The sequence below is a fragment of the Narcine bancroftii genome, chromosome 3, assembly GCF_036971445.1.
Source record: "Narcine bancroftii isolate sNarBan1 chromosome 3, sNarBan1.hap1, whole genome shotgun sequence".
NCBI lineage: Eukaryota > Metazoa > Chordata > Chondrichthyes > Torpediniformes > Narcinidae > Narcine > Narcine bancroftii.
In genome coordinates, this window is record NC_091471.1 from 156,079,440 (window position 1) to 156,097,021 (window position 17,582).

The 17,582-nt window shown below is 35.7% G+C and overlaps 1 protein-coding gene across 5 annotated transcripts in view; it reads left to right on the forward strand.

Moving 5' to 3' along the window:
* The window catches only part of LOC138757728 (lysosome membrane protein 2-like), an 81,072-nt gene extending 63,490 nt beyond the window's left edge, over positions 1-17,582 (forward strand). For 4 of the 5 annotated variants that reach the window (XM_069925486.1, XM_069925484.1, XM_069925485.1 and 1 more), the window contains exons 9-12: positions 4,644-4,717; positions 12,330-12,381; positions 14,510-14,668; positions 15,990-17,582. In XM_069925486.1, the coding sequence (XP_069781587.1) occupies positions 4,644-4,717; positions 12,330-12,381; positions 14,510-14,668; positions 15,990-16,028 (324 nt within the window). In that variant the 3' untranslated portion in view covers positions 16,029-17,582. Of the gene's footprint in view, positions 1-4,643; positions 4,718-12,177; positions 12,240-12,329; positions 12,383-14,509; positions 14,669-15,989 lie in introns of those variants that run through there. The other variant, XM_069925487.1, reaches the window with a different exon arrangement.

The following is a 17,582-nucleotide window of genomic DNA, read 5'->3' on the forward strand; positions in this document are numbered from 1 at the left end:
TGCAACTGAGGCCATAGTTGCTGAATGACATGAAGATGGAAACGGTAAAGTGAAGGGAGAACATCTTCTCTGATTTGATGATTAAGATGTGGCATTCTCATCAGCAAGATAAATTCTAGAAGGGAAGTTGATCTGCATCAAGGGACCAGGCAGGGCCATTGTAGCCGTATGATTCCTGCTGTGAGAAACTCTACCCATTAGAGTGATGAGAGAACTCCAATACACTAGAGTGGTCTGTAGACCTCTTGAAACAATTGAAGTCAACCATTTTGGTAATTGGGTTACGATTATTCGTTGTGATATGAATGGTGCAGGTGGTCCTGCAAAGGAGGATGCAGTGATTGTGTTTCATCTGGGCATGATATGTTAATTATTGGTGAACACAGTGGACAGATATTATGAAGTGGAGAGTAACTTTTGCATAGTTTGGAGATATTGATTTTGCAGGCACCTTAGGAGATAAAATCTCTGTTGTGGAGTCACTTTGTAGCTTTGGCAGTCAGTGCTTTCTCCCACTCCCTGTTCTACCACTCCTTAGTGACTTTGTTTGTCCTTTTTCCTCCTGCTGTTTATTTTGTGTTCCTCATACCTTTTGGACTCTGGGTCTGCTCTTCTGACACTGGCTGCTATGCTGAGTTGGTTGCGGTACACCTCAAAAGTTATAAACCTGCTGAGTTTGTGTTACAGGGTGACTCTGGGCTGATATAGAAAGAGCTTTCCTTTCAGAAGATCATTCCATTACCATTCAGGCACTTGTATAGCTCTTGTGGTAGTGCTCTGCCACTGAGTTTGAAGGGTACACTGATGTTCTGAGTTTTGGAAGTGAAAAGTGGCCTTTGTATCCCTGGGTCAATTCCCCTGCTCAAAGATGACCATGGGAAATGATTGGCAGCTTGACTTTGTGAGGATGCTTTCCAGGGACACGGCTTTGAGCATTCTGAAATTTAAGATCCATGACCATAAAACCGATGAGGGGATAGTAACTGGTTAGAAAGAAGGGTCCTTGTGCACTTGTGGGAAGCCGCCCATGTATGAAGATCCTAGTGTCTGTGATGCCACCAGTTCCTCACTGAATTCCATTTATAATTGAAGTTGCCTTCTTCACAAATGCAGTGCTAGGGGACTTCTTTGGATCCGCAACAAATTGCAAAGCTCAGCCACAGCACTTGGAAAAACCCTTTGCGGTGAAAATAAGAATATGATTTTTGACCTTCATGGAGAGAGCAGTCCAAGCTCAAGAGTATATCTGGGGTTTTCCGTCAACACTTCATTTCCCTCTCTTACAACAGCCTTGATGTGCAGAAAACCAGAGTCTGTGAATAGACTTTCTACCAGAAAGGTCTGTTTTGGAAGTAGTCACTGAAAACTCTCTTTAATGGAAATGAAGTTGTCAGCTTATGAGGTTTGCTGACATTTTGAATGTAGTTATTGCCTCAACAATGCTTCCAGTAATGGGACAGTAACTCTGCTGAGGCACCACTGAAAGGCAGTCAGGAAATAAACACTGGAGAAAGTGATCTTTGTAATATTTAAGCAGTTCTGAAGAGGCCATGTCTGATCTCTCAATATTGGCAAATATCTCTTTTAATGCCAATTAAGAGTAACAAAGAAGCATGATGCACTCTCATTTATGCTGTGGTTGTCATGGGTTGCACCTGAAGCTCCAAATCATGAGTAGACACAGGAATTAACATTTAAGAATGTACCTGATGCCAGCAAACTATTTCCCCATTGCTTCTGGTGCATGGAAGTGCCCAGTTCAACATCTAGTTGGATGCTTTTTTTATGGGGGGGGGGCGGTGGGGGTAGGTGACCTGTAATTTGTTATTTTTTTTGCATGTGCAAAATGGATGCCAACAGATCCAATTTCTAGGATCAGATCTTTCTTAAAGTCTAGGACTCTTAAGTTGATGCTAATGGTATATAAAGAGTGGAGTAGGTTGAGATAAGTATAGGAAAAAAGTTTGAACCAAGCATCTTCACAAATAACCTAATTTGCATCTATTTTCCTGCTATTCAAATACTGTTGCTTCTAAATACAAGATCTCCAACATAGAACCATAGAAAACTACAGTACAAAAATCCAGGCCCCTCAACCCCTAGACTGCGCTGATCTAATATTGTGCCTTGACCCACTGACCTACACCCAGTCCAAATCCCTCCATACTCCTCCCATCCAGATAACTGTCCAAATTTTTAAATGTTAAAATTGAACCTGCACTTGCCACTTCATCTGGCATCTCGTTCCACACTACCACTACTCTCTGTATGAAGCAATTCCCCCTAAATGTTCCCTCGAAATTTTCCCCTTTCACTCTTAACCCATGTCCTCTGGTTTTTATTTCACCTAACTTCAGTGGAAAAAGTATACTTGCATTTACTCTGTCTGCGCCCTCATAATTTCGTATACCTCTATCAAATCTTCCCTAATTTTTCTGCACTCCAGGGAATGGTCCTAAGCTATTTTGGCCTTAACCTGTAACTCTGTTCCTGAGGTCTCCATGACATCCTAGTAAATCTTCTCTATGCTCTTTCAATCTTATTGATAACTCTCTTGTATGAAGGTGACCAAAATTACACGCAACACTCTAAATTCGGCCTCACCCATGTCGTGCACAAATTTACCATAACATCCCAACTCCTAGACTCAATTTTTGGATATATAATTTCTTGGTATAATACAATGAATATTATGCCCCAGTTGCCTGCACTCCTTCAAGCTCTCTACCCGAGAACTGCACTAAAATGCAGAATCTTGTTCTGTGAACATGAGCATCTCCATTGCTATTCTGTTTGACAGATCAGTGAGACCCACCAGTCCACCACTCACTTAGAACTTTCTGATTTCAATTCCCTTCCGAGATTTTGCTTCATTTTATGGGGATTGACTTGTTTATATTAGAAAACACTTGGGTCCTGTTTGCAGTTTTTATAGTATTGAATTGTCTCCTGAATCATGGGTTTGAAAACTGTATAGATCTAATTTCAATGGGTGATGTGTAACAGCCAAATTATTTTCATGCTCTTCGATGATGATCTATCACTTTGAATGTTTCTCCAATGAATTTCTTTCCTCAAAGCTCCTGACTTATTGTCACAACTTCTCAGAAATATATTCAAAACACTGAACATTTTTTCTGGCTTAGAGGATTGTAACCTGCAGCTGTAAATGGTGTAGTTCTGTAATGCATGAGTATTTTGAGGTTCTAATAGATAGTATAGTCTCCCTGTGCAGTTGTGTCTGTACAACAGAACTTAAAATAACTGAATAGCCTCTTCTACAAACTAGAGCCTTTGCTTCTAAGTAATAAGGATTCTCCTATCTTGTGAATTAAGCGTGTTTGGGGCAAAATCAAATCCTCGTTCCCAGAGTGACTTTCCACTTGTGAGGAACAGATAATTTCAGTCAACAAATCATGTTATTAATTTCGTACTCACTGTTGCATTTTTATATCAGTTTTTTAAACTGATCTAAAAGTTTTCTGGTTTGTTTTTGAATAAACAATAGTATTTCTATCAATCCTAATGTTCCAGTGAAAAATCAACTGCATGTAATAAGTTTTGAAATATTCCACCCAGCTCGTATTTTTTGCTGAGCAAAAAGTGGTGCCTTCTTGCGGGAAAAGGGGTGTGTATTATGCAAATCGCACTGGGTACCATCCTGAAGTTTAAATGTTCATTTGAATAGGAATGGTATTTCAGCTCTTTCAGTTAACAATTTTTGAAAAATGGGTTTCAAATCAGTTTGCCAACTACTTGCTCCATCAATCTATTACATGAAGCTTTACATTGCTAGAGTAGATTGCATCTCTATTTTTGGTATATGCCTGATGTTTTGAGATCAGGAAATACTGGAGTTGATAGGAAGAAGGGATTGGAGAGTAAAGATGAAGGCCATTGGTGATACAATCCAACGTTGTTGGAGTTGGGCTACTATCATTCTGCTGCAGGGATTTTCCAATAGTGTTTGCCATTTTAAGCCATGAAGTACAAATTGAGCAGATTTGTGCAGATGACTTCAACAAAGATTGTAATAGTTATATCAAATGCTACTCGTCAATTATTTGTGGGCAGTGGTGTGCTGATGGTTTGGGTTTAAGTTCTTGGACTAAATAATGGGAATATTACTTATGAAGAGTGTAATATCTTTTTTCAGGACCTCCCAAAATTGGTCAATATAACAAAAGCCAACTATATAAACTAACCAGGCTATCCTTAAAGGGATTGTGCATGCCATGAATCTTCACTAACTTTATAAAAAATTCTAGCACTGATCATTCTTGTTATTCTATTTTGATTTTGTTGTGGTTAATATTGGCACTTCCTCGTGTATTATGTGCCCAGTGAGTTCTTGTACAAAGACTAAAACACCAGAGATTAAAAGGTAACTGTTGGGAGCTAGCTGTTTTATGAAACTGAAAATGTAAAATTGCAAGGGAAAAAGTAAGGATTAACCATTTTAACCACTATTGCAGTTATGGAAGATTGAAAGAAAAGCAAATGGTGCAGAAGTACTTGTAAAGAAGTTGGGTGTTGATAGTTAAGAAATGTATCCTTAAGTTGGATTTAATAAGGATGTAAACTATATTCTGAATTATTAAGGGTGGATATCTATATTATTACTGTACTCTTATTCTCTTTAGCTCACAGGATTCCTTGTGCGGGCAGCAAAACGAATTCAGGTCAATGTTTACATTGAACAAGTAACAGGATTCCAGTAAGTAAATGTTGAAATATTGTGGTGCATGCTGGTTTGATGGTGGGGTTGAGGAAAATTACAATAAAATTTCCTGCAAAAACTAAATTAGCAAAGATTTGTATTTTTTTTTCAACTTGAATTTTAGCACCTACAACAATGCAAATCTCCCTTGTTATTGCATTACAATGTTAACCTGAATTTTTCACCCTGGAGTGGAAACTGACCTACAACCTAATAAACACAACATTATTACAGCACCGGCAACCCAGGTTTGAATCAGTCACTGTCTGCAAAGAGTTTGTATGTTCTCCCCATGACTGCATGAGTTTCCTCTGGTGCTCTGCTTTCCTTCCAAGTTCCAAAGACATACATGCGGTTGGTTAATTGGTCATTTGGTGGTGCTAGCTCATTGGCCAGAAAGACCTGTTACTTTCCTGCATCTCTTTTAAGTTTCTGTGTGAGTAGGATAGAAATCAGAGCAAGTTGAAATTTGTTGTGTTCCTTTCTCTGGAGTTCTGCAATGCTAGTGGCACATTCCTATGTCAAACAGAAACTAAATCATATAAGCTGGGTTTTAACCTATGCCAATACGTAGAGAAATTGTTAGTTATGCTTTTCTATATTTCTTTTTGTTGTTTGCTATTATACGGGTGCTGATATATCAGAGAAAATGTCATTGGTCTTCATCAATGACACTTTTTAAGAAAAAAAATGTTGATCGCCAAGATCTCACTCTGGCAGTGCATGTTTCAAACAGGTGTGGCAGGATGGTGTGAGTGAAGGACATTGGAATATGCCTCTCCTGAGAGAATTAATTAATAACTGACTTTAAAAAAATGTTTTAAAATTGAAATAATCAAAATAGCTTTTAGAACCTGTCTGTATAGTTTTAAGCATGGGTGCAAAGAAAGGGAAGTCTCAGACAATGAGAAGAATAGTCTGAAAGAAGTTAAAAAATTTGAAAAAGTTGGGTCTTCCTTTTTTGAAAATTTTATTTATTAGTATCTTCACATTTCAAATTAACTTGCTTTAACATTACAAACTAGATATGAAATAAATTTCAATTTTCACCCTCCCCACCTCCCACCATCCCTAACCCCTGCAGATAGAAAAAAGAAAAGAAAGAACACATTCATCGTAATAATTATAACCACATTAATAATACCATATTTCTTGATGAAAGTACTATATTTCGGGGGGGGGGGGGGGATTGCATTATAAGGTCTGGATGTCTATATTCATAAATCTCATACAAGGCCATATTTGACAAAATTTATCATAATCTCTATTATAAGTTTTTTTTCTAATGGTAGACAATATTTTATTTCAGTAAAGCATTCTTCTATTTTAACATTATTTTCCAATTTCCATGTTTTAGCTCACACTTTTTCATTACAGGTACATGATCCTTTATCCGGATCCCTTGGGGGACGGATTTTTCCAATTTCGGAAAGCCCACCCGAATTGTGCTGCCGTATCCACCCCCACCCCCTTCCAGTCGCCCGGCCGCCTCCCCCAAGCGCCAGTCCCTCAGCCGCCTCCCCCATGCGCTGGAACCCCTGACCGCCTCCCCCAAGTGCCAGGCGCCTCTCTCCCCACTTAATGGATTTTGGAGCTTTCTGAATTTTAGATGTCCGGATGTAGGATCGTGTACCTGTATTGCCATTGCTAAACTCAATTTATTTATCTTATTCCAACAATAAATAAATAAATAAATTGTATTTATTGTAGCCCAATAAAAAAATTATTTGATCTAATTTAACCTTCACTTTTAATATCTTCTCTAAAATAACACATATTTCTCTCCAAAAATCTTTTACCTTTTCGCACAACCATACTGAATGCAAAAAATACCAACCTCTTTTTTTTACATCTAAAACATTGAGCAGAGAAATTCAAATTAAATTTATTCAACTTGTATGGTGTATAATACATTTGATATAAAAAATTGTGTTGAACCATTTGATATCTAGCATTAATTGTATTAGTTACACTCTCTACATAATTTCATCGATATTTCTTCTTGAATTTGTATATTTAAATCCTGTTCCCACTTCAATATAGTTTTATACAAATTCTTCTTTTCCTTCTTGTAATTTATTATACATAGTAATTATAAATCTTCAAATAATAAAGGTATCTATTATAACATATTCAAATTGACTATGCTCCGGAAGTCTCAAGTTCATTCCTATTTTTTTCTTCAAATATAATCGTAATTGATAATATGCAAATATATTGTGTAATGTCCCTTATTTCTTCTTTAATTGATCAAATATCATAAACAATGAACCTCTAAAACAATCTTGTATTTTCTGTAAACCTTTTTCATACCAATTGTCAAAGAATTATTCATTGTAAAGGGAAGAAGCTGATTCTGTTATAAAGTCAATTGAACCAACTGATAATTCCTTATACCTCTTTCCACATGTGTCCCATTCCATATTCAAAACAAATGCTTTAAAATTGGTATTTCTTTTCTACCTTTAAACATTTCATAATTCCATTTATACAATATTTGGTCTGGACTTTCTTCACCTATGTTGTTCATCTCAATATCTCAATACCAAGATACTTTTTCTTTCCTTTGATACCAAGAAGACAAAAATCTCAATTGAGCTGCCTTATAATAACTTTTAAAATTTGGTAAACTCAAACCCCCTTGATCTTTATTTCATGTCAACTTCTCCATATTTATCCTTGCTGACTTTCCTTTCCATAAAAACTCCCTAATATTTTTATTTAATAGTCTAAAAAAACATTTCAGGTACCTGAATTGGTAATGTTTGGAAATAAGTTTTGAATTCTGGGGAAAATATTCATTTTAACACAATTCACCCGTCCTATTAACGTTATTGGTAATTCTTTCCATCTTTTTTAATCTTTCTCCAATTTTCTTAAAAGTGGTATATAATTCACTTTATACAAATTATTCAATTGATCATTTAGGATTATCCCCAAATATTTAACCCCCTCATTTTGCCATTTAAATTTTACTAACCTTTTACATTGTGTATAATCTGCATTAACCAACAGCATAATTTCACTTTTATCCACATTAATCTTGTATCCTGAAACTAATCCATATTCTATTAATCTTTCATTTAATCTATTCAATGAAATTGGACGTTTAGTCATATATATTATAACATAAAAGACTAATTTTATGAACCCTGTCCCCTATTTCAAAACCTGTAATTTCCTCATCCCTTCGAATTATTTCAGCTAACGGTTCTATTGCCAATACAAATAAGAATGGTGAAAGTGGGCAACCCTGCCTAGAAGACCTTCTTAATCTAATCAAACTTGATGTTTGACCATTTACTATTACTTTTACCTTTGGTTCATTATACAATGCTTTTATTCTCTTATATATGTCTCAGGAAATCCAGACTTGTATAATATCTTAAATAGAAAGTTCCATTCTAATCTATCAAACACTTTGTCTGAATCTAAACTAATTGCCATCACTGAAACTTACCTTTTTGAGCCACATTTATCAAACTTAAATATCTCATCATATTATCTGCTGCCTTTCTTTTTGTAATAAACCCCATCTGGTCCATATTAATCAATTTTGGAAGTATCTTAACTAAACAATTAGCCCACAATTCGGATACAATTTTATAATCTACATTTAACAAAGATATTGGTCTATATGAAGCTGTTTATAATGGATCTTCCCTTTTTTTGTATTACCATTATCAATGCCATCTTAAAGGACTCTGGTACATCATTTATTTCTCTTAGTTGATCTAGTATCTCTTTAAAAATTAGTACCAACAATTCCTTAAATTCCTTATAGAATTCTACTGGAACCATTTCTCCTGGTGCTTTATTATTTTGCCATGTTTTCAGAACCTCCTATATATCAGCTTCTCTAAATGAATTAGATGATTCTTTCCTCTTCATACAAATTTGGTAATTGAATTTGTGGCAAATATTGCTCTATTTTAATTTCTTCTTGTTTTAACTTCTCATAAAACTCTCTAAAATTTTAATTTATTTCCTTTGACTTGTAAACCATCTGACCATTCTCATCTTTCATTGCTACTATAGTTCTAGATACCTGTTCTTTCTTTAACTGCCATGCCAACACCTTGAGCTCTTTCTCCCAATTCATAATACCTCTGTTTAGTTCACAAAATATCTCTTTCAACTCTGTATGTTTGTATCATATTAAGCTTGACCTTTTTCTTTCCATTAATTTCTTCCTTTCCTCATTTTGACTAATTTGCATTGTTTTTTCTAAATCATTAATTTTATTTTCTAATTTATCTACTTCCTTTAAATAATCTTTTTTTAATTTTACCATATAACTAACAATTTGTCCTCTTGATAGGACTTTAAAGCATCCCATTTAACAAATTTATTTTTTTACTGAGACTATTATTTTCTATAAAAAACTTAATTTGTTTTCTTATAAAATCTTTCCTGTTCATCAATACCTTATTTAATCTCCACCTATACCCACTAATTTTTTCTTCCTCAGATACTATTGACAAAGGGGAATGGTCTGAGATAGTACATGCTAAATATTCCACCTGTTGTACTCTAGATTGAACTTGAGCTGTCAATAAAAACGTCAATTCATGAACGTGTCTTATGTCTACATGCATTTCCCTCCATTAATTCTTTTACTTCTTTAGACACTTCACTATCTCCTTCATATTTTCATGATCTATCCATTTTTGAATTTAACATCAAATTAAAATCTCATCCCATCAAAATGTTACCATTGCCATTTGATAATTTTATAAAAATGTCTTGCATAAAATTTATTATCTTCTATATTTGGAGCATATCAATTCAACAAGGTCCAATTTTCTGAATATATCTGACATTCTACCATAACATGCCTTCCTGCCATATCCTTTTATACATTTAAAATTTTTACTGTTAGATATTTATCAATATTGCAACTCCTCAAGCCTTTGAATTAAATGAGGCTACCACTACTTTACCCACCAAATTTGTAATTTATCTAATTCCTTTTCCACTAAATACATTTCTTGTAAAAAAAACTATATTTTTTCATAAAGATCAATATCTTTTTGTGTTTATTTGATTTTGTATCCCATTAACATTAAAACTCATAAAATTAATCTTCCTAATCATTTTCAATCAAATTAACCCTCTACTTATTTGGCTGCCATCCTCCAAATCCTTCTTTAACATAACAAAGGTATTCTTCATTAGATCTATTATACCAATAAATGTGTGGAAAAAATAACATTTAAGAAACAAGAAACAATAGAATTCCCCAAAAAAGGCACACAGAAAAACATATCCATTTTATCACCCTTATTTATAGGAGAGATAGTCCAGCCTACACCCGCACACTTGATTTGGTGGCAGCCAACAAACACTCCCTTTGCTCCCTGAATCTTATATTGACCAACCTTTACATATATAATCAGTTACTTAACTACCTATTAATACTATCTTAACTCCCTACCCTTGTAATTAAATAAAAGCCAATAAACACATAATCTTTCAGTTTTACCATCAAACCAAACAGTATACCTCCTCAACCCTTACTCCCCATCTTAGCAGTTACCCCTTGCTACCCATCTTAACAGGCAAAGATTCAGTAAAAGCTTTGGCCTCATCAGGATCCGAAAATAAATTTAATGCTTATCAAGAAAAATTTTCAATACAGCAGGATATCTCAAATCAAATGCATATCCTTTCTTCCACAAAACATTTTTTAACTACATTAAATTCCTTTTCTCAGTTCACTCCCATGAGCTCATTGTTCTTCTATTCAAATGTGCCTCCCCATGGGAAAATGTCATTAGTGAAATTCCTCATTAGCAGGCAATTGCTGTCAGTCCAGTCTCCCTTGCCCGATGTTGAATCAATGGGTAAAGATGAGGAATAGGATATGGGAACTGTCACTGGTCACTACAACCACTGAATAACAAAATTAGGAAAGAGGCATAGATGCCACAAGACTCACACCACCAGGTTCAGGAACAGCTGCTACCCCTCCAGCATCGGACTCCTCAACAACAAACTCAATCAGGGACTCATTTAAGGACTCTTACATGTGCACTTCATTGATTTTTTTTAATTGTCTGTATTGCATGGTCAGTTTGTTTATATTTATTATCTGATTAGAGTTGTTTATTTGTTTACATGTATATTCTTCGTAGTTTTTTTTGCACTACTAATAGTGGCAATTCTGCCTCACCTGCAGGAAGAAGAATGTTGTGTGTGATGCCATGTATGTACTCTGACAATAAATCTGAAATCACTTACAGTGGCAGAACAATAAAAAAAACTAACTGAAAGAATGGAACAGCAGTTGACATGAGATCTTTATCTTGCATTTTGATTGGTAAAATTAATTTGGTTGAGGCAGCCTTGTGGCGATAGAATGTATCCATGGTAGTTTAATTGAACATATCAACCCTACAAGGGCTCTATCTTAGATTTGGCCCTGTGTAATGAAACAGGTAAAGTTGATGATCTCACATCTCGCAATCAGATAAAATTAATGAACTCACACATAGCGATCCTCTCAGGGGATCACAGAATAAATGAATTTATAATATAGATATTGGGTAAGAAAGCAGTGTCATGTCCAAACAAAGGAGACAATAGTGGGATGAAGAAGGTGTCAGCTAATGTAGATTGGGAGCACTGGCTATGTGGTGGAACATGGAAGATTTTCAGAGATCTTTCAGTGCTCAACAGAGGTATATTCCAGTTGAAAACAAGGACATGAACAGTAGGGATAGTCGGCCATTGGTAACTAAGGAAATAAAAGCCATTGTACTCAAAGTGGCCAAGAGTAGTGGGGAAACATGAGCAGCAATTCTCAATGGAGGCCATACACTACTTGAAGTGATGGGAATGTATTTGACAAAAAAAGGTGCCACTAAAAGTAATTTGAAAATTAAAATTTTACTGAACAATATAGTAATTTTAATTAGTGTTGAATGTTCTTCAAGATTTGGCATCCCATCACCTTGACAGGTTTAACTGTAAACCTGGAATTGTAGATTAACTGACATTTGGCATTTATAGGGACAGGGTCTGTCAGCTGTGATTGGAAAGGTTACTGGGCCCAAGTCTGCTGGCAATAACTTGGTCCCCAGATCTCCCTTCCGGTAAGAATAGGTTTCAAGGTTACAGGTTTATTATCAGAGAATATACATGACATCACACACCACCCCTGAGATTCTTTTTCTGCAGGCAAGGCAGAAAGACGAACAACTGGCAAGTTTAGCCAGAGGAGAATACAAACCATAGGAAAACTAAATAGTTCACAAACAGAATTGCTATTCTTGTAAGACATTTAGAATGGAAAGGTGTCCCTAGTATCAGTGGCATATAAATTTTGATTTTTGCACGAGTCTAGGAATATACTATTTGTTGTAATGTAAATTTGAACTTGCCTAGCATTTGAAGTAAATTCCAAGTAAAATATGCTCAGCGACACATGCTAATATTTATTTTCTGAACTCTAGCGTTCACAATATGCACAGTACCTTGTGATTGAACACAGCACTCTTCATTTGATGGTGAAAAAGTAAGGAAGAGAAGGATTTCTGAAACTGAACATGACAAGCTGAGATGTTTTATGTACAGATTCATAACTAAACTTTTTTTATTTCCACAGTCAGACTGGAAATGTTCAATCACTTGTCTTTCCTATAATGTATTTGAATGAGGTAAGAACAATTTAAAATACTGGCCTGAAGTCGCTTGTATCAAAGATGCAGTGTTTGTTCAGTGCTGTCTGAGTATTTTGTTCTCTAGTACATTTTCCTTACAAATTGCTTTGGATCCAGAAATGCCTCTTTGTTGTATCCTCTTACTAGCAGGAGGGATGGAGTGCAGTTTGATCTCATGTGCCATATGGATCTGTCATTCAATTCAATGTAATGTTGCCACTCTTTCCAACCATTTCAATTCTGCGCCTACTACTACACTGTCATGTTTGTCCATGGCCTCAAGCAATGCCAAATAGAGGCCACCCGCAAAGTGGAGGAGCATCGACTTCTCTGGTTTCTGTTAGGCCCCTCCACTGTCTCTCTCTTTCCCTATCCCTCTGTCTCCTTTTCTCCAGCAACCTACCCCATTCCCTCAGAGAATGCCATTCAGAGAACTATTCCCTTCTCTATCACTTCCTAGATTTTTTTCTCTTCTGCCCTCTCATCCATATCCAATGAAAAATTGTCTATTGGCCCATCCTTCGCTCCTCCCCTCGCCTTGTTATTTAGGTGCCTGCCTTCTTTCTGCTCAAACCTTGACGAAAGGGCTCAGGCTTGAAACATTTTTGCCATAAAGAATGTTGCATAACCTGCTGAGATTCTTCTGCACTTTTGTGTATTAAACGATAATTACAGGACCTGCAGACTTGTTTCTCTTCCCAACTGCCCACTAATGTGCTACTCCAGATTAAGAGGGATAGCACCAATTGTAGATTTGAAATATTGATCTTAGTTATGACCTTAAAAAAAGGTAAGCACTATTTTCTTTGTATTATTTCTATGTGGAACACCCTTATAATTGTGTATGAAGTCTTTCAAGGGGGTGGGGGACAAGGAACAGAGCTGGGAATGTGTCCTTTTCTGCAACCTACGCCTGCACATTTTCCAGAGGTGAAACTTTAGAATTAAGCAACAGTTTTGTGGGGCATCAAATGTATTGGCAAAAGAATTGTGCAAATTGTTATCTAAAGCATGTTCTTAAATGTCAAGTTGAGTTTTGTATATTGTCTCAAATTGTACATAGCATTCCAGCTGCTGCTTGATTAATAATTTGAGCTGGAATATGGCATTGGGAGCAATCTACTGTTTTACTACTGGTTTTTGTTCATGGGAAGTTTTGGATAATTGGTGTTTTTAAAGTGGTGTATTTCTTTTGCTTTTTTAGCCTCAAATAAATTAAATACAATTGGCAGCATTTCCAAAGAGAGAGAAACAGACTTTTATGGGGGTTGTGTGTGTGATCTCTTAGTATTTTAATTTTCAAAATATTACTTTGATCTGAAAATCCTGACTGCCAGGAGATTGGGTCAGTTCGGATTTTCTGGATTTTTGGCCATTACTTTTTAAAAGTCAAATTTAAAGAGTTGAAAAGGTAAATTTTGATAGCTTATTAGCAAATATAGCATGTTTCATTTATCAAAATGAGCTGTTTTAAAGAAAAGTAAAGTCAACAATCTTATTAAGCTTAAACCTTTTTGCAGTTCGTTCTTGGTTTTTTTGTGGGAAAATACTTCCAGTAAACCCATTTCATCACCATTATAAATTTGATAAGATCATAGTCAGTTACAATTTTTTCAAGAGTTGCACTATATTTTGTTGCTGCTTGTATATCTGCCGACTGTCTTTCTCCAGCGACATCTAATACCATGTTGAGTCTCAAAATTCCTAAGCCATCCATCACTAAATGTGCACTCTGGATTTAATGTTTACTCGCTCATTAAAAGACTTTGCTTTAGCAATGAGCATCAGCCCAGAAATTGCCATACTTTTTAATCATGCAATATCAAGATTTTTTAACCCAGTTTCAGTTTGTCCAATCCACATTTAATCTCTCCAGTGTAAGGGAGACAGAATTATTGGCTCCAAATGTAGTACACTAGATTGAACCAAATGCAAGTGATTCACTGTTGCACTTGGAAGGTCCAAGGTATAGCCAAGAGAATTCATTAGAGGTTGCTGGATGGTGGGAGGAGAAAAAATAATAGGGTGGAGGGTTTTGATATCTTTAGAACAGAGAGAATTTATTGGTTATGTTTACTTGGTTACATCTCACCCAAGGAATCTTTCCTCTTTGTACTTGCTGCAGAGCTTTTTGATTGATGACTTGTCGGCTGCCAAGTTGAACTCCATGCTCCTGCAGACAGAAGTGATAACTGCAGTTCCATTTATGATGATGGGCCTGGGGATACTCTTTGGATTGATCTTCATCATACTCGTGTTCACTAATCGAAACGTGGAAAAGGAGGTGGGTGTTGCATGGTGTGAAAAAAAATCGGAATGAGATTGCCCACGAAGTCCTATTAGCCTGCTGAGCCATTTCATAAATTCACAGCTCATCTGATCTTGGGTGCAACACTTTATTTTCTCTGTGTGCTCTCAATAACTCTCACTTGCCTTCAGAGCATTCTTAATCTTGAATATATTCAATAATTCTGCCGTCATAGCTCTCTGAAAATTCACAATGGTTTGGGAAAAATAAATTCAACCTTAACTCTGCTTTGCAATCTGAAACCATGTAAAAAAGAAAAGTGTATATCGAGCAGCATCTGTGAGAAGGATGTGATCTATGTCTGATGACATCATTAACCTGAAACCTTTCATCCTGAATGAATTTAGAGATTTTTTTCCTGTACAGTACAGAAGGAGACCAAAACTCCATCCATTTTTCCATTATCTCTTTGATTCCCTATTTTATACTCTGAACCAGTGGTTTTCAAACTTTTTCTTTCCACTCACATACCACTTTGTATTCTTTATGCCATGGGTGCTCTGTGATTAGTAAGGGATTGCTTCAGGTGGTATGTGGGTGGAAAGAAAAAGTTTGAAAACCACTGTTTGAATCGTACCTAATTGACACATTTTGTGCACGGTTTCATAACTTCAAAGGAAATGGGCCAATGACAATTTTTCTCAAGCTAAGTATTTTAGTAACCACTGAGTCTAGAGCAGTGATTCTCAACCTTTATTCCCTACCCACATACCACCTTAAGTAATCCCATACTAATCACAGGGTATTACTTAAGGTGGTAAGAAAAGGTTTGAAAACCACTGTTCTATACCCTTTACAACAAAAGCTGGAGTTCCTTTTGTTGAGCTGATTATTTACTTACCTGTTAACTTTGTTTCTGATGATATACAGATCTCTGCTGTAGCATTTACTCTATTTGAACAATATTTTGCTTTTCTACCTACCTTTCTATTATCCGCAATGTTTGCCACAATTTGGAGTTGCTGAGGAAGATTAAGCAAAGGGAAACAACTTTTCAGACCTGAGTCTTTTGCTTATACCTGAAGAATGGTAGGGGGGGGGGGGAAGAGCACAGGCTAACAGGTAATAGGTCACAGCTGGATAGTTAAAAAATCTCCCTGGCCTAAAGGTCCAAATGATTTTAATCCTCTTCAGCTCGCTCCCTTTCTGATTAAAATTATTCCTTGAGTTGTTTGGTTCTGCAAGTTAGAACTGTATTTTCAGACAGGAAATCAAATATATATTTTGGTGATTGGGGAAGTTGTTAATGTAGCTTTTGTACATGTTTTAATGATAAAATGGCACTTTTTTTTAACAGGGATCCGAAGCAGAAAGAGCATCTCTGTTGAACACATGAGTACCCTTTACCAACCCCTCTGCAACAGTGAGCAAAAGCAGCAAAGCAACAGATGCATGTTTGTTTTTTCTTTTTGCATCTTCTGGAGTTGTGTAGGTTTTTGTGACTTACTGAGCACAATCTGGTCCTTGAAATTTGATGTAACTGATAGTAATTGCTCGAGATTTAAACTTGCAAAGTTGTGGATTGAAGATGTATAATGCTACTTCTAGTTATCAAATTCAGTTTTTCAAACTTCAATAATGATGAGATCATTATGATTTTACAGGAGATAAGGCGCCAAACTTCATAACATTAACTAACAAGCCTAAATTCTGTAGGGACAGAGCAGCCTTTTGTAACTAAGCTTTGTATAGCCACCATCACTTGTGATAGTGAAATTGCTCCTATTATATAATCACTGTTGGATTTTCAAATAACTTGCATTTTGTAAATATTGATACATGTGTAACTTATTCTGAGAGGCTGGTTTATGGGTGAGATGTCATTTTTCTCCTTTGCACATTTTTTCTTTATCTACCTACTGTCCTTAACCATTCTGCCCTACTCGCACTTTATTTTATGTACACTCGCAAGCACATATTTTTAAAAAGAGAAACAATTTGTGATCTTAGACTGGAATTAAATGCCTATAATTCTAGTGTGTGTGCATGCAAATGCAAAAATTCCTTGTGCATTCATGAAGAGTGGTTGAATTTTTTTTTGTACTCTCCTTCCAATCAATTCTGCACAGATATGGGTGGATGTTGACATCTGCTTGGTTGCTTTAAGTGCATTTCAGCCTCATATTGCCTAGTTATTTGAGATTTTTTTTAAATATAATTGAATAGATACTATAGGGTAAACCTTTGTTATACAGTCCTTATTTTAATATCCAATCTTGGATCCAGAGTTGGGATTGAAATTTGTTAAGGTCGGGCAGAAAATGTTGTAATTGATGTATTGGAATTGTATATATAAAGGATTCAGAATTGCCTATTTAATTCTTTTGCAATCATCTGATGGTCCACTTTGGTCATTTTTAGTCAAGTCAGTGCCCTTTTCTAACTCTGTAATTTTTAAATCATTGTTAGAATTATTCACTTGCTTCTATCTGGCTTCAAGCTAAAGATGTGGAACTAAACCCCACCAATATTTGAATAATCTCCAGGCAAGTAATCTCCAGTGTCATTGATTTGAAAAGTTCTTGTTTTCTTCCACCTGTAACAATGCATTTGAACATCAAATAATAACTTGTGTAGTTTTTTTTATAAGAAAAAGATTTTTTTTAATGCAACACATTTCTTGTCGTGCATTTCATGTTTGACCCATCAGAGTGTCGATTCAATGTGTTTTGTGATGGTTTGTTAAAATTGCCATACAAAAATGTGAATGTTTTGCAGCAAGAGATCAATGCTAGTAGGTTGTCTTAAATTACCATTTTTATTTTGAACTGGAGTTTTTATTTGTAATGGACTTGCAAATTATTGCACTAATTCACTATTCCTGGGACTAGAATATTGTTTATTCCACAGGATTTCCATTAAAAAAAAAAATCACATTAGGAAGGTGAAA